Below are 18,115 nucleotides of genomic sequence, written 5' to 3'. Positions count from 1 at the left end.
TATTCAAGGACATATTAGTTGCTTCCAGCTTTTGGTGATTATGAATAAAGCTACTGTAAATATTTGTGTACAGGTTTTGTGTGGACCTAAGTTTTTGACTCAGGGTAAATACTTAGGAATGTGATTGCTGGCTCATATGGTAAAAGTATGTTTAGCTTTCTAAGAAACTACCAAACTGTCTTTCAAAGTGTTTTTACAATATTGTATTCTCATTAGCAATGAGCGAGAGTTCCTGTTGTCTACACTCTTATCAACACATTATTGTCAATTTAAAAGTTTTTAGCCATTCTAATAGGTTTTAGAAAAGGCAGAGGAACAAGAGATCAATTGCCAACATCCGCTGGATCATCAAAAAAGCCAGAGAGTTCCAGAAAAACATCTATTTCTGCTTTATTGACTATGCCAAAGCCTTTGACTGTGTGGATCACAATAAACTGTGGAAAATTCTGAAAGAGATGGGAATACCAGACCACCTGACCTGCCTCTTGAGAAACCTGTATGCAGGTCAGGAAGCAACAGTTAGAACTGGACATGGAACAACAGACTGGTTCCAAATAGGAAAAGGAGTACGTCAAGGCTGTATATTGTCACCCTGCTTATTTAACTTATATTCAGGGTACATCATGAGAAACGCGGGGCTGGAGGAAGCACAAGCTGGAATCAAGATTGCCGGGAGAAATATCAATAACCTCAGATATGCAGATGACACCACTGTTATGGCAGAAAGTGAAGAAGAACTAAAGAGCCTCTTGATGAAAGTGAAAGAGGAGAGTGAAAAAGTTGGCTTAAATCTCAACATTCAGAAAACTAAGATCATGGCATCTGGTCCCATCACTTCATGGCGAATAGATGGGGAAACAGTGGCTGACTTCATTTTTCTGGGCTCCAAAATCACTGCAGATGGTGATTGCAGCCATGAAAGTAAAAAGATCCTTACTCCTTGGAAGGAAAGTTATGACCAACCTAGACAGCATATTACAAAGCAGAGACATTACTTTGCCAACAAAGGTCTGTCTAGTCAAGGCTATGGTTTATCCAGTGATCATGTATGGATGTGAGAGTTGGACTATAAAGAAAGCTGAGCACCGAAGAATTGATGCTTTTGAACTGTGGTGTTGTAGAAGACTCTTGAGAGTCCCTTGGACTGCAAGGAGATCTAACCAGTCCGTCCTGAAGGAGATCAGTCCTGGGTGTTCATTGGAAGGACTCATGTTGAAGCTGAAACTCCAATACTTTGGCCACCTGAAGGGAAGAGCTGACTCAATTTAAAATACCCTGATGCTGGGAAAGATTGAAGGCAGGAGGAGAAGGGGATGACAGAGGATGAGATGGTTGGATGGTATCATTGACTCAATGGACATGGGTTTGAGTGGACTCCGGGAGTTGGTGATGGACCAGGGGGCCTGGTGTGCTGCGGTTCATGGGGTCGCAGAGTCTGACACGACTGAGCGACTAGATTCAACTGAATAGGTGTTTAGTGGTACCATATTAACCATTGTTAAGTTCATAGTGCAGCAGCATTAAGTACATTCACATTATTGTGCTACCATCACCACAAAACTGTTTTCATCTAGTATAACTAAAACTCTGTACCATTAAACAGCTTCCCAGTCCCTATTTCAGCCCCTGCAAACACCATCCCACTATCAAATTTAAATACTCTAAAAGTACCTCATGTAAGTGAAATCATACAGCATTTGTCTTTGTTTTATCTTTAATTGATGATTGCTTTACAATATTGGTTTGATTTCTGTTGTACGGTATTTGTCTTTTTGTGACTGCCTTATTTCACTTAGCATAATGCCCTCGAGTTACAGCTATGTTGTGGCATGAGTCAGAATTTCCTTCCTAAGTTTGAATTATATATACATATATTTGTTACTTATTCACATATTATACAGTCATCAGTCATCTGCCATTGGTGAACACTTTGGGTGTCTAGTGCACTTTAGTTATTGGGACTAATACTGCTATGAACATGGGTGTACAAATGTCTTTGAGATCCTGCTTTGAGTTTTTTTTAGTATGTGCCCAAAAGTAGAACTGCTGGATCATTCTGTAATTCTATTTTTAATTTTTTGAGGAACAGCCATACTATTTTCCACAGCAGCTGTACCATTTTACATTCCCAGCAATAGTGCACAAGGGTTTCAATTTCTCCACATCCTTATCAACACCTCGCTGTGTTTTTTTTGTTGTTGTTTTGTTTTTGATGGTTAGCCATCCTAATGAATATGAATTGGTATCTCACTGTGGTTCTGTCCTGAGAGTGAATTTTAATGACAAGTATACTGGCTGTCAATATCAGGCCAGATATAAAGAGCTCCTAGGAGATCAGCCTTTCTGTTAGAAATCATTAGAACTTCATGGTACTCTGCTTTGGGACGAAGCAAATCTCCCTGTAAACTTCAGCAGAGAAGTTAATTAATTGGGCATTAGGCTGTTGATTTCTGTTTTATTTATTTTTTTAAAGATTTGTCATCAAAGTTTTTTTCTTCCCTAAATTCAGATTCCTTTATTATATTAAGCATTTGTTTTATGCAGTTTTGTATATCACTTAAGTGTGTGTGTGTGTGTAGTGTGAGTTTTACTGGAGTATGTTATACACGTGTCACAATTCAGCCATCCATTCAGATTCCCCCTAGTACTTAACAGGAAATCTTCAGGGACAGAGTTTGCTCTGTAGGCTCCAGAATCAGTTTTACCCTGCTTTATGTTCCTAAGTGGCTCCATACAGGCCTCCATTCAGTTAGAGCCCATGCTTACTCCTCTGCCAGTCATCACCTCCCAATTCTAGGGAGGATGTCTCAATTAGATCTCAGCCTCTATTCCTCCTACTACAGGCTGGTTCTGAACCATCAGTGGCTGCACAAGGGCAAGAGGGGCAGGTAGGGGTGAGAAACTCTCCTTTCTCTCTTTCTATGCCTTTTATTTCTTTTTCTTGCCTTGTTATAGTAACTTACTATTAAGTTCCAGATCTTCCAGATACTGTGTTAAAAAGGACTGATGAAGTGGATGTCCTTGACTTGCCCCTGATTTTAGGGGGAAAGATGTCAAGTCTTTTACTGTTAAGCATGCTGTTAGCTGTAGGCTTTTTTGTGGATGCTTTTTTCAAGTTGGGGAAATTTCCCTCAATTTTTAGTTTGCTGAAAGACTTTTTCCCCTCGAATGGATGTTGGATTTTTATCAAATGCCTTGTCTGTATCAATAAGACCAGTTTTTTGAGTCCACATCTCTGATTCCAGCAAATTCTTCCCGGAATGATTGTGAGAATTTTTACTTACTGTAGGTGATACCACCTATGCCCAAAATGGTTGGGCTGGAGGCCCTCAGAAGGCCACTGCTTCAAAACAGAAGAGCCATGAAAATCAGTACATCTTGAGTGTCCATAGTATTTGCTCTCAACTCCACAAGCAAAAGGACATCAGTAACACAGCTGATATTAAACTTCACTCAGTCTTACCCAGTTTCATTTTCATGATCAATTTTAAGAATCTTACCCTGGGTCCTGAAACACTTCACTACGGTTTGCAGGTCTCAGCCAGTGCTCAAGCAAAAATCCACACTCAGAAAAACAAGCAACAAGCTACACTAAAGATTGTTCTTTGAAACACTGGTTTTGGAGGGTTCTGTGTTTATATGAGTTTGTGAAATGTTGGTAAAAGGAGGTTAAATAGTATTCTTTGTCATATGAGGTCTCAGAGCTTTAGATAAGCTAATATGTATGATAAATCTCCCAAGAGGAGAAATACAGGAGGATTTCTCTCCCCAATTTTTTTATTATGGAAGTGTTGTATTTCAGAACATCTTCTGAGTAATGAGCTTTGGAGAAAGTTTGTTTACAGGTTAAAGAAATCGAAATTCACGGAATTTTTTTTTATCCCTATCAAAATATTTAACATATGAACTGAACTGAACACACAAAAATCTATGCCTTTTATCCATTTCAACACCGTACAATATTAAAATATATTAAGTTTAAATTTAGCATTCAGGTTACTAGTTTGTTTTCCCTACCAACAAGATGGGGGTCCTGATTTGCAGTTGAAGCCTACTCAGAGGAACATTTAATGTAGAAGTTTGTTCCAAAATGAGTCTTGAGAGAGAAAAATCTTAGAAATGGTAGCTTTTACAGTTTCAGCTTGTGTTTTGAGGCTTAAAAAACTGTTTTCGAAGGACACCCCCAGCTACATTCAGAGTGGTCCTTTGGTTTAACAAAAAATTTGGGAACGGGTGGGGCGTTGTAATACGCGTGGGCTTGGGGAGGTCGTTCGATTTCTCCAAATCCAGACTAGAAGTTTTTGATTGCTGAGCAGAGGCCCAGACAGGAGGTCTCCTTTGGGCCACAGCCAAACAGCTGCACCGCGCGTGCTGGGAACCGTCCAGGCAGAGGTGGAACCGCAGCAAGGGGCCTCAAGGCGTCTCAGCCAAGTCGCACGGTCCGGGGTCCCCGCCTAGCGGAAATACACATCCCAAAGACCTGCTCTCCACCCACCCACCCCGCCCCGGTCCGGATTAGGGGAGCTGGGCGGAGTCCAGGCCGTGGCCACTCCCCGGGCTCGGAAAAAAAACTGGGACGTTGCGGACACGGAGCTGGCTGGACCAGCGGCGCGTGGCACGCGCTCTCCCTCCCGCGCATGCTCCGGCCGGCCGCCTCCCGGTCCCATCCCGGGTCCCGCCTCTCTCGCTCCCTTTCCCCCTCCCCCGCCAGCCTCCCTCCGAGCTTGGCCCCTCCGGGCGCGCGGCCGACGTCCCACTTGCGTGCCGGCGCCTGACTTCACTTCCGGCTAACGCGCTCTGCTTGCCCCCTGGCCCCGGATGGTGACTGGTGGTGGTGCTGCACCTCCCGGGACTGTCACTGAGCCGCTTCCCAGTGTGATTGTGCTGAGCGCAGGCCGGAAGATGGCGGCTGCGGCTGCTGCGGCCTCTGGCCCGGGCTGCTCCTCGGCGGCGGGGGCGGGAGCGGCCGGGGTCTCCGAGTGGCTGGTGCTGCGGGACGGCTGCATGCGCTGCGACGCCGACGGGCTGCACAGCCTCTCCTACCACCCGGCGCTCAACGCCATCCTGGCCGTGACCAGTCGCGGGACCATCAAAGTCATCGACGGCACCTCAGGGGCCACCCTGCAGGCCTCGGCTCTCAGCGGTGAGTGTGCGGCAACGCCGGGCGGGGGCCGGGCCCGCCGCGGGAGGAGCCGGGCCCCGGGATGCCGGGGAAGGAAGCCGCCCAGCCCCGGGGCTCGGCCTCCGGAGGAGGGGAGCGGCGGAGGGCAGGGCTGGGGGCTCAGGCCTGGCTGTGAAGGGAGGCCGGGAAACTGATGGAGGAGGACCTTAGAAGTTGGCTGTTTCAGCGGCTGCAGCTGGGAAGGAAAGACGGGCGAGACGGGGAGTGGTGGGAGTTGCCTTTCGGGCTTTGAGCGTCCGGTGTGGGTTGGTCCTCTGGGAGACGTGAGGAGGCCTAAGAGCTCGGCACCGGAGAAGCCCAGGCTCCGGGCTAGGTCCTGGAGAGGGTGTCGGTACAGTTTCTGTTAGATCAGAAAGCGAAAGGGTTGCAGGGTTGGTCCGGACTTGAGAGGCCGGTGGCCAGAGGCAAGCGTCCGAGCCGGCATCCAAGCCCTCGCCTCTCGTGGAGAGAAGAGGATCCGCGCCTGTTCCTGGGACCCGCAGGTGCTGGGATGTACGGCAGGCTTCGCGCCCGGCGTGGGGGTTGGGTGGGCCTGGAGTGGGGGCGGGGAGGGAAGTAGGAGGGCCGGCTGCCTGAACTGTTCCATCGACCGCTTTAGGGCTCGGGCGGACGCCGTGGAAGACTGGCCCTTGTTCCTGGCTCGGGGCTTCCGCCTTCTACCCCCCAGGGACGAGAAACTCAGCACCTGCGGTGTCTGAGCTGTAGATTCCTTTGGGTTCGTAATGAGGTGAAACTTCCGGCGCTCTCTGCTGGTTTTACCACTGCGAGCCAAGAGTTGGGATAAGGGGGCATGTGTGAGGCTCAGCGGTGGAGGAGACCAGTTCTGGCTGCTGTAAACCTTGGTCCAGGGACGGGACTTTGAGGATGCGAGAGGTGAACGCTCGACGGGTTGTAGGAGGGTGTTTTGGAGTTGTCCTGGCAAGGTTACGTTTTGGTGAATCGACATTTCATTTGCGGTTGAATGATGGGTGGCTTAATTTAGATGTTACAAATCGAGACTGAAAAGTTAGTATACGAGTTAGACTCCTGCACAGAGTGTAATGTACATGACTGTTCGCATTTAGCCAAGTGGAAGTAGTTACGTGGTCTTACCAACTCACTTGTATTTTAACAGCGCCAAATAAGGTGGTTATTCTGATTTACTGTTAGGCACTTAAGAGTAAATGGCAATTTAGAGATACAGAGTTAAAGGATTTAATTTTTGTTGATATGAGCTTTGTGAAAGAAATGGATTTGGATAGCCATAGAAAATAAATCTGAAACACATGTAAAATATATCTAAGAGAAAGTTTGTATTGTAGCCTTGTGATTTTTCTTTTCTTGGCTTAGGTAAAGTACAAAAGTGGTGTCCCAGATGTAGCAATGAGCATTCATGGCAACTTGGACATAACAGCTTGTCACTCTGTATGGGAGGGTACTTCTCATCAATAGTTGGATTTCTTTCTTCTTGAACTCACTTAAATGTATTCCACACCTGAAAAGGTATAAAGAACAGTTGTGACAAACAACCATGTATTCCAGACTCTTAATTAAAAAAATAAAACATTACAAACAGTGTTGAAGTTTTCTGTGTCTCTCCTGGATTGCATTCCTCCTGTTTTCTCTTTTTATACATGTCTTTATGTTTTTTAGTATATACCTTTATTTTTAAACAGTATCTATTGGTGTCTTTCATGATTTTAAACTTTCAATTAGTATCATAGTGTATGTATTTGTATTTCTATAAAAAGTCTTTTTAACAAAAGTCTTAAAATATTTTCAATAGAAAGAGGACTCTTAAGGGGTGTTTTTTTGTCTGGAGGCCATATTTCAGAAAGGTTGTATGTGCCAGAGTTAGTTATAAAGGATTGGGGAAATTGGACGTAAATGAATGTGCCTGTTCATGAAAAGGGAAGAAAACAGTCACTCACGTGGTAGATTGCTAACAGGGAGGGCTTTGGGTACATAATATAAGTATAAAGGTAAATACATAAACTACAGCATTGATTTGGGATAACTTAGTTGAGGTAGGTTGGAACATTTAATTGGGAAGTATGGAAATGGATACAACAGTGGATGGATATGCATTGAGAATTGAGTAATATGTGTTTAGAATTACGTAGAAGAGTTTATGGAAAAACAGAAGGATTATAAAGCAGGTTTAAAAGTAACAATGGAAAAACTCAGAAATGTTTTCATATATGAGAAATGCGGGTGATCAATAATAATGATCAGAAGTATAGGGTCCTCTTTGTGTCGTGTCTTCAGATGGTTGGCCAAAGAATGAGGGATTTTATGTTTTGCCTTGAACATGTACGTACTTGGTAGGTTTGCTTTTAATAATGAATAGAGGGTGACAGTTCTGTCAGTAGAATGAGGAGAAAGTGCTTAGTAAGCATGGTCCTAACATGACCCATCTAGTTCATGGGCAGGGAGCCACCTACTCTTCTACCCCCGGAGGAAAGACATCTTTGGGTAAGGGGATATGGAGTGATGTAAACATATAGAGCTTTATTGGGTGAGAGCGTAGACTTACGGATGGGTTCAGTTTATGAGGTTATGGGTAACCTGTTGGTGTAGACTGGAAATCGAAAAATGGGAGCAGGGCTTGTATGTATATGTATTCACTTGTATGGCAATGATGGTGAATTTTTTATTTTATTTTTATTTTTTTAAATTAATTAATTTTAATTGGAGGCTAATTACTTTACAATATTGTGGTGGTTTTTGCCATACATTGACATGAATCAGCCACGGGTGTACATGTGTTCCCCATCCTGAACCCCCCCTCAACTCCCTCCCCATCCCATCCCTCAGGGTCATCCCAGTGCACCAGCCCTGAGCACCCTGGCTCATGCATCGAACCTGGACTGGCGATCTGTTTCACATATGATAATATACATGTTTCAATGCTGTTCTCTCATATCATCGCACCCTCACTTTCTCACCAAGTCCAAACATCTTTTCTTTACATCTGTGTCTCTTCTGCTGTCTCGCATATAGGGTCATCATTATCATCTTTCTAAATTCCATTTATATGCATTAATATACTGTATTGGTGTTTTTCTTTCTGACTTACTTCACTCTGTATAATAGGCTCAAGTTTCAATGATGGTGAATTTTTAACTACTACTGTTGACTACTGTCTATCTTCAAATTATATGTCTCTCACATAAAATATTTATAAATACACTTTTCATTAGACTAAGAGTCATCAATATATACTTAGTTAGGCAAACATTTGCTCTTTGCTAGTGTTTTCACAAGTGTGTTAGTTGCTCAGTCGTGTCTGACTCTTTGCGACCCCATAGACCATAGCCCACCAGACACCACCCCACTCCCCGTCCATGGGATTCTCCAGGTAAGAATATGGGAGTGGGTGGCCATTTCCTTCTCCAGGGGTTCTTCCCAACCCAGGGTTAAGATTTCTGAATCTGGCTTTCAGTGACCTCCATGATCTGGCTTTTACCTGTCTTTCTAGTCTTGTCTCCCCATTTTGTTCTGTGAAACTGGTTCATTTAATTTTATTTTCTAACTGCAGTAATTTTACTCCTTCTTAGAATTCACCAATTCCCTCCAGAAAATTAGATGAATCTTACCCCAATTTCAGGACCTAGAGCATACCTTTAACTTCCTAATTCTTTTTGCCCGAAATAATCCACTGAACCCCTAAGCACATTGTCCTATTAATGCCTATTTTAGTAATTTGACAACTTAGCCGTTTGTGATATGTTTCCTGTCTTGAACTATTTAAATTTCATCTTATTTAGTTGTGTGTGAATATATGATGTCTGCCTAACTATATTTCAAACTCCTAGTGGGAAGGAGCCTTGTCTACTTGTTTATATGCCCTCCACAGGACACCTAGTACAATATTTTAATAAATATTTTTTATTTGCTGTATGTATACTAATGAGTATGTTAAATGGATGCTTCTTTTTAACTGCTCAGTAAACACTTTCTTTGGTTTGGGGGTTTTTTCCCTTTCTTTCATAAGTAGATTTTTTTTTTGAGAGTCGTTTCAGGTTCATAGTAAAACTGAGCAGAGAGTACAGAGTTCCCATATTCTGCCTCCATTCCCTTCATTGTCAACATCAGACCTCACTGGTGTGTTTTTTACAGTCAGTGAACCTGCATTAGTGCGTCATCATCACCTAAAGTCCGTAGTTTCTGTTAGGGTTCACCCTTGTACATTCTATGGGTTCTGACTATATATGACATATTGTGGAATATAGTCTCATTAAAAAACCCTTACTCTGCCTATTCACCCCTCCTACTCTCTGACAACTATTGATCTTTTTATTGTCTCCATAGTTTTGCTATTTCTAGAAAGTCATATAGTATGTAGCCTTTTCAGTATGGCTTCTTTCACTTAATAATACAAATTTAAGTTTCTTCTATGTCTTTCTGTAGCTTGATAGGTTATTTCCTTTTAGCACTGAATAATATATTACATTGTCTGGATGTACCACAGTTTGTCCATTCACCTACTGAAGGATATCTTGGTTGCTTCCAGTTTGTGACAGTTATGAATAAAGCTGCTATAAATATCTGGGTCTAGGCATTTGTGTATACAGAAGTTTTCAGTCCATTTGGGTACGTACCAAGGATCATGAGTGCTGGAGCCTATGGCAGGAGTATGTTTAGTTTTATAATAAATTACCAAACTGTCTTCTAAAGTGGCTGTACCATTTTGCATTTCCAGAAGCCACATATGAGAGTTCTGTTGCTTTACATCTTCATCAGCATTTGATATTGTTAGTGTTTGGAATTGCTGCTCCTCTAATAGGTGTGTAGTCGTATCTCAGTGTTCTAGTTTGTAATTCCCTAATGACATATGATGTTGAACATGATTTCATATGCTTACTCGTGGACTTTAGGTTATAAAAATCAAAATAGCTCTACATACACCACTTGGCTATGTAGAGTCATAGTTAAAAAAAAAAAACAACCAACACTTGTTTTTTCTATTACTAGATATGTCCCTCTCTTTAACTGATGTCATTTAGCATAACAGGAAGGAGCAAGATCCTAGTTAAGATCCTAGTTTCTGTTTTGTTTTTTCCTCTCTGAGTTACTTAATGTTTCTTTTTTGCTTTCTTCATTTGCAAAATGAGAGTGATAATTGTATTAATTGTGACGATTAAATGCATGTAAAGTGCTCAGAATAGTGTGTACTGTTCAAAAATGTTTTTTATTTATTTGTAAATCTCTTTCTGTCTTTTTTTTTTAACTTAAACCATTTTGATATTCTGTTTAGTCTTTTGAACTTAACCCCAGATTTGAACTTCTTAGGAATTTTTTTTTGTGATTTATCATTTTTGTCTGGTATGATGGCTTCCTGTTCAGAATTAGAACCCAGAGCTATCTGCTCCAAGAAGTCTTGGAATATAGAAAATTGATTAGGTTAGCTTGCAGAGTCCTCAGGAAATAAATTGTATGGATGAAACTCATATTTATCACCTTTTTGTTGTTGTTCAGTCGCTCAGTCATGTCCGACTTGTGACCCCATGGACTGCAGCATGCCAGTCTTCCCATCTCCCGGAGTTGTCTCAAACTCATGTCCATTGAGTCCATGATGCCATCCAACCACCTCATCCTCTGTTGTCCCCTTCTGCTCTTGCCCTCAATCTTTCGCAGCATCAGATTCTTTTCTAATGAGTTGGCTCTTCGCATCAGGTGACCTAAGTATCGGAGCTTCAGCATCAGTCCTTCCAATGAGTACTCAGGACTGATTTTCTTTAGGATTGATTGGTTGAATCTCCTTGCAGTCCAAGGGACTCTCATGAGTCTTCTCTAACACCACAGTTCAAAAGCATCAATTGTTTGGCACTCAGCCTTCTTTATGGTCCACTTCTCACATCTGTACATGATCCCTGGAAAAACCATAGCTTTGACTGGATGGACCTTTGTGGGCAAAGTAATGTATCTGCTTTTTAATATGCTGTCTAGGTTGGTCATCGCTTTTCTTCCAAGGAGCAGGCATCTTTTAATTTCATGGCTGCTGTCACCATCTGCAGTGATTTTGGAGCCCAAGAAAATAAAGTCTGTCACTGTTTCCATTGTTTCCCCATCTATTTGCCATGAACTGATGGGACCAGATGCCATGATCTTAGTTTTTTGAATGTTGAGTTTTAAGCCAGCTTTTTCATCTTCCTCTTTCACCTTCATCAAGAGGCTCTTGAGTTCCTTGTTGCTTTTTGTCATAAAGGTGGTATCATCTGCATATCTGAGGTTATTGATATTTCTCCCAACAATCTTGATTCCAGCTTGTGCTTCATCCAGCCTGGCATTTCGTGTGATGTACTCTGCATATAAGTTAAATATGCAGGGTGACAGTATACAGCCTTGACGTAGTCCTTTCCCAATTTTGAATCATTGTTCCATGTCTGGTTTTAACTGTTGGTTCTAGACCTACATACAGGTTTTGCAGAAATTTCTTTTTTTAACTACTTCTGAATTAGGTATGTGTTAATTTGGGTGAAATGCAGCATCTTCCTGTAGATCTCAGTTTTTGGAAATTGTAAATGATACAGATCATTTCCTATTTCCTGATTAATTTGAGTACATGAAGTCTTCCTAGTCTCAGTTATAAACATGTTATAGAGTTGGGACTTCAACAGCCCTACAAGATAGTTGTGTTCCGATGCATTCGAGTTCCTTGCATGTTAAGTTGCCTCAGTCATGTCTGATTCTTTGTGACCCCATGGACTGTAGCCCACCAGGCTCCTCTGTCCATGGAACTCTCCAAACAAGAATACTGGAGTGGGTTGCCCTGCCCTCCTCCAGGGGATCTTCCTGACCCAGGAACAAACTCAGGTCTCTTAAGTCTCCTGCATTGGTAGGTGTGCTCTTTATACTAGCGCCACCTGGGAAGCCCATCTGAGTTCTTTATAAAAACTTAATTCAGCAAATATCTTTGTGGACTGTGACTGTGTACTTGTCTCTGTTTCAGTTGACTGACTTTAGTAATACTACCTGATGACATATGTCAAAGATTTGGTGTTTTATTAGCAAAACATTTTCTATAATTAGAGTGAATTAATATTCATGTTTGTTGGTTTGGTTTGGTTTTTTTGGCCTTAGTGCACAGCTTGTGGGATCTTAGTTCCTTGTCCAGGGATCAAACCTACATTCCCTGCATTGGTAGTGCTGAGTCTTAACCACTGGATGCCAGGGAAGTCCCATGAATTAATATTCTTAAAAAACATTTTTCTGCATTTTGAATATCTTCTACATTTACCCAAATTTTTACATTTGCCTCCCACATTTTCTAAACTGTTCAACACACAAAGATGGTTTCTCTCTAAGAAAGAATTTATTGTAGTCTTTGTTTTAGTAGTTTTAGACTTATTAATCAGAGGCAGTGTAAGAAATCAATTTCTGGAGCTAAATAGTTTGAGCTTTAGTCTTGGTTCTGTTTGATCTTGAAGTTCATCAATGAAATGAACATTAAAATGTTATCTACCTCATAAAGTGGTTGTGAGAATTGAAGTGAGCTAATATATGTTAAACGTGTAGAACAGTGCCTGATACATAGTAGTGTTCACTCATTAAGTCGTGTCTGACTCTGTTGACCCTGTGAACTGTTGTAGCCCACCAGACTTGTCCATGGGATTTTCTAGGCAAGCATACTGGAGTGGGTTGCCATTTCCTCCTCCAGGGTATATAGTATGTGCTCTGTAAATATTCTTGTAGCAGTGGCCATTTGAAAGTTTGCTGATGTAGTAGATGTTTTTACTACAGGCATTCTGTTGAAATTGCAGTATTTTTTTTTCTTCCAGTTTTTCACGTTTGTGGAAATGGGACCAATGAAATCTAAAAGATAAAAGTATTAACATATGAGTAATAATTTTGTATTACAAGAGAGGTAACTTATGTAAGTTAATTGATTTTGGACTTGAAATTGTTAAAAGAGCCTGGTGATTTCATACATTATTGAACATGTGGTAGGCATGGGGGCACAAAATAAGGCAGCCTTTTGACTTTTGAATACATGCTTGGTGATATTTTCAGGTAAGCCATTTTAGCGTAAGTACTCTTAATAAAATATAGATGTGCAGATTATGTGAGTATAAAGAAGGGAGTTTCTTCAGTCTGAGAAGGCTTCTCAAAGGATGTTGCCTTTATGATCAGTTTGGGAAGATGAGATAGTAGGAGGGATATCCTAGGCTAAGGTACTTGCTTACACAGAGACAATTAGGTCTTTAAAAACATATTAAATTCAGGGAAGTTTTGAGGGGAAGGGGAGTAGGGGTTGGATGGTTAGAGTTGAAGCTGAGAGATTGGCAAAGACAAGATCATAATACGTTTTGCTAAGAACTTTGAACTTGATGTCAGTGGTAGGCAGCCTTTATAGGTTAAGACACAATCAGATTTGTTTCGAAGAAAGATTCCAAGCTAATGCTCAGGTATGAAAAGTGACGAGAGCTGCATGTAAATTAGTTTGAGAGGTAGAAACAGGTGAATGTAGGGATGAGAGGAATTGACAAGGTGGCAATTACTCAGACTTAGATTTCTACTTTGGGTGACTGGTTGAATGAATTAACCTGAATAGCAGTACAAGAAGGTATGGTGAGTAGCTTTTGTTGGCATATGCTGAGGAACACGGGGGACATAGTGATTTCAGTTGTGTTAATTTTGAGGTTCTTGAAGGACATCCCAGAAGAGATGGCCAGGAGCCATTTGGAAATTCAACTTGAAGATTTGGAAATAAATGAAGTGTGAAGATTTGGGAATACAGGTTTGGAAGGCATTGACATTTATAGAGAAAGCCTAGTCTATGGTTAAGAATATTGGCTCCAAAGCCAGATTGAGTTTCAGTCTATGATTCATCACTTATTAGCTGTGCCCTAAAGCAAGATGCTTAACCTCCCTCTGCACTTAATAATTAGTACCCAACTCATTTGGTTATTGGAAAGATGTTAAGTAAATTGATACATGTAGATATTATTTGACCCACCATAAGAACTCAATAAATGTTACTTTTTGTATTGGTGGGTTTTTTTGTTTGTTTGTTTTGGTGTTTTTAATTACATAATTCATTTCAATAAGTGTTTGCCATATGGGGATAATAAGATGAATTTTAAATCCACTCTTTCCCCAATTTTGAAAAGCTGTCTAGAAGACGTGACAGCCCAGCTGAGACTTGAAAGAAGTGAAGTTGGCTAGGTAGAGGAAATAGCATGAGGAAGTAGATGCATGAAGCAGGTAATATTTGTTATAAGCAGTTTAGTATTACAGTGCAAAACATGAGGAAGGGAGTGATGGGATAGACTGAGGATCTTGGACTTGGTCCTCCTTGGTCCTATGGAAGCTATGGCTTCTATACTTTTGAGTACAAGAACTCTCAGTTTATGGTAAAAAATGTAGGGCCCTATTATGATAGGTATGTTTTTAGCATTAATTGAGAAAATACAGCAAAAAGCTGCTACTTTTAAGTAGTTTTTATTGTAGATGTCTTATTTGTGTAATTTGAAAAATACTACAACACACACACTTTGAGCTTTCCTCATTGCTGGCTTAGCCTTGAAATTTTTTATAGGGAAACAGATCAATGAACAGTCTTCTGCCTGTACTCCAGCTTCAGAAATTTTGTTGTTATCATCTCCTTGGTCTTTTTGTCTTTGTGGGCTTGTTTAATGCCATCTTTAATTATTTCCTGTCTTTCCAGTGGGATTGGAGGAAGCAGAAGTAAACTGTATGTATTATGTCCTTGTTTACCTGAAAATCTGTAGTTATAACCGTACATAAGTTGTTGAACATTTGGGAATCTATCCTTAGGAATGTTCTTGATAACTATAGATAGAATGTAAACAATAATGTATTTCTGTAAAGTGGAAAAAAAAAGTGAAAGTGAAGTCGCTTAGCCGTGTCCGACTCTTTGCGACCCCATGGGCTGTAGCCTCCCAGAATCCTGTGTCCATGGGATTTTCCAGGCAAGAGTACTGGAATGGGTTGCCATTTCCTTCTCCAGGGTATCCTCCCAATCCAGCGATTGAACCCGGGTCTCCCACGTTGTAGGCAGACGCTTTACCATCTGAGCCATCAGGGAAGTCCATACCGTAGAGGAATATATAGAAATAGTGGGAAGGTGGGTGGGAGGTACCTCTCTGAAACGTGCACTGTACTGCGCAGAGCCTCAAGCAAAAGGTGGGTTTGGCAAGATACTTCCCTGGGTTACCATCTCTAAAATGGGCTAGTAATTCTTCCCCGGGCTACATTATTATGTGATATGATAATGAATGTAGACATTCTTTGTAAGTTGAGCTTCATATGTGAGGGATCCAACAGTGTTAGCCACCCTCTTTGGGTATAGAGAGGAGAAAATGGAGGTACAGATGACAAAAACGATATATTAATTGCTACATAAAGTTAATTGTTTGTGACAAGGGCAGTGTTCCTAAAAGAAATAATTGTGGTCTGTTTTGAGTGTGTTAAATCAGGGATGTAGTTTTAGAGGAGATAAATATTAGGTTTACTTTTTATAGGAATTAGTAGAAATGTTGGGGCAAATGGAAGTGTCTTATTTGAGATTTATTGTGGGCATCAGGAATTTAAATCTTTATGATTTGTTTCTGTGCTTTTACTTTGGTTTATGAAGTTGAAGAAGGACAAGGGAGGCTGGGGAGATAGTACAGGGCAGTGGTTCTCAGCCTTGGTTGCTCCTTAGAATCATCAGGAGAGTTTTTAAAGACATACTCTGCTAGGGTTCTAGTATTCTAACTTAAGTGACCTGGAGTGGAGCCCAAGGCCACCTAAGTCTTTATTTTTTAAATTTTTTAAAGCTTTCTCGGTGATTCTAATGTGCAGGCCAGGTTTAGAGTTTCTAACTTCACCTAGAACCCTAAATGAGCAAATGTATTTCATATGCCTGGAATAAATGAGAGATTTTATTTGAATTGAATAGTACTCTATTGTTGTTTAGTCACTGTGTCTGACTCTTTTGGTGACCCCATGACTGTAGCCTGCCAGGCTCCTCTGTCCATGGGATTTCCCAGGAAAGAATACTGGAGTGGATTGCCATTTTCTTCTCCAGGGGATCTTCCCAACCCAGGAATCAAACCTGTATCTCCTGCATTGGCAGGTGAATTCTTTACCATTGAGCCACCAGGGAAGCTTGAATAGTATTCTGTTTAGCCTTAATTTTGTTTTGTGAGAAAAACCTCCCAAGTTAGTTTCTTTGCTAATAAAACCTACCCCACAGTAAATTAAATTAAATTATAAATGAAATATGCTTGTAAGCAAGACTATACCAAGGGCCAAATTCCTCTTGCTTTCTTTTGTCCTTTTCTGGTGTAATGCATTTTTGTTTGATTTTTTTTTTTTTAATCAATTAAGTGCTGTGATACTTTTCACCAAAATGCCGCTGCAGCAGGGACAGTTAGCTCCTACTGGGAGTATGAGGAGAGGAGGGGGAAAAAGCAGCTGTAGAGGGCAGGAATGGCTGGGATTATCTAGGAGATCAGCTGTTTCATGCCTAAAATGTCTTTGTTTTGTGTTGTATTAAGAAAAAAGCTAACTACTGGAATGTTACATTTTATCATAGCAGAGCTTAGTGGGTTTTTAAAAATATATAATTTCATTAAATCATATGGCTTTGCTGGGTCTCCGTTGTTGAGCGGGGTTTTCCTCTAGCTGTGGCGAGCAGAGGCTGCTCTCGTCGCGGTGTGTGGCCTTCTCATCGCGGTGGCTTCTCGTTGGAGGGCACGGGCGCTCGGGAATGCAGGCTTCAGGGGTTGTGACGCTGGCGCTCAGCAGTGGCGGCGCGCGGGCTTGGTTGCTCTGGCGTGTGGGATCTCGCGGGACCAGGGGTCGAACTGGTGTCTCCAGCGTTGGCAGGGGGATTCCTTACCACTGAGCCCCCAGGGAAGCCTTAGAGCGTAGTTTTAATACATCACAAAGTTCTTCAAAACTATGCAAAATGATTCATTTTTTCAAAAACAGTTACTGTGTGTCAAAAAGTTACTGTTTGTCAACAAAGTCCTTTCCTAGAGCTCTGATTTAGTGAAAAGAGCTGTATTACACATACACGCAGGTGATGGTAGACACTATAAGAAGTCAAAACTGACATGAGATGGTGGTGGGTAAATTTGTACTGTGTGGTCTGGGGATGAGTCTCTCTGAGATGGCACTTGAGCAGATCCCAGTGATGTGAGAGAACAGCAAGGCAGATATCCAGGGGAAGTTTCTGTTGGCTTGTTACTGTAGTAGGGGAAAACAGCTGGGTGGATTTTCATCATATTTGGATGGAATTTGACTTGCACTTATTTAAAATGTAGTTTCAATGAGGAGTGATGAGATTGGTGTGATTACTAGTCTCAGAGAAAGGTGCCATCTCTGTTAAACAAAATAATTTCAAATATGAGCTCCAAATAGAAATTCACAAGGACACATGTTCCAATTGTAGAATTGAATTGATTTGTAGCTGAGTTGCTTCTCACATGGGCGACTTTGTGTAGCAGCTGGAATTTATATACAGATGGTAAGGGTTCTTATGCAATATCAGATGGGGAAATTAGTCCCCAAACTTTACTTAATTATAGCCGGATCAAAATCCTGAAGGAAGAATGTAACATATATATTGCAGACTGGTTGAGAGGTTTAACTGTAACAAATTTTCATATATATCATTCAATTTGTCACAGTTAATTGAATGAAACATATGAAAAGGGCACAGTTTCTTGCAGGGAGTAGTAGGTCCTTAATGACTGAGTCCCATCCATGGAAAATTTTCAGTGATGATTATGATCTCAAAACTTTTCTCAGTTGATGTCGGGTAACTTAAGATTATTTAAAATAAGTGGCCTGGTGACTGTTTTGGATAAAGTGAATAGAGAGAATTGGAACTTTTAAGTCTATATCTTTCAGAGAACCTCTTCCATGTTTAGGTAGATGTTGATTTTCCTGCCTGGAAAAATACTATCCCTGCTTTGTATTTTATACATTTGCTAC

The 18,115-nt window shown here is 41.3% G+C and overlaps 1 protein-coding gene across 8 annotated transcripts in view; it reads left to right on the top strand.

Moving 5' to 3' along the window:
* Positions 1 to 4,682: 4,682 nt before the first annotated feature.
* BIRC6 (baculoviral IAP repeat containing 6) overlaps positions 4,683 to 18,115 on the top strand; it is a 208,280-nt gene continuing 194,847 nt past the window's right edge. For 4 of the 8 annotated variants that reach the window (XM_061155640.1, XM_061155639.1, XM_061155641.1 and 1 more), the window contains exon 1: positions 4,759 to 5,143. In XM_061155640.1, the coding sequence (XP_061011623.1) occupies positions 4,819 to 5,143 (325 nt within the window). In that variant the 5' untranslated portion in view covers positions 4,759 to 4,818. Of the gene's footprint in view, positions 5,144 to 18,115 lie in introns of all 8 variants that reach the window. The other 4 variants (XM_061155637.1, XM_061155638.1, XR_009694811.1 and 1 more) reach the window with 3 other exon arrangements.

This window comes from Dama dama, chromosome 11 (genome assembly GCF_033118175.1).
Source record: "Dama dama isolate Ldn47 chromosome 11, ASM3311817v1, whole genome shotgun sequence".
Classification (NCBI taxonomy): Eukaryota; Metazoa; Chordata; class Mammalia; order Artiodactyla; family Cervidae; genus Dama; species Dama dama.
This window is presented reverse-complemented; position numbering and strand designations above follow the sequence as displayed.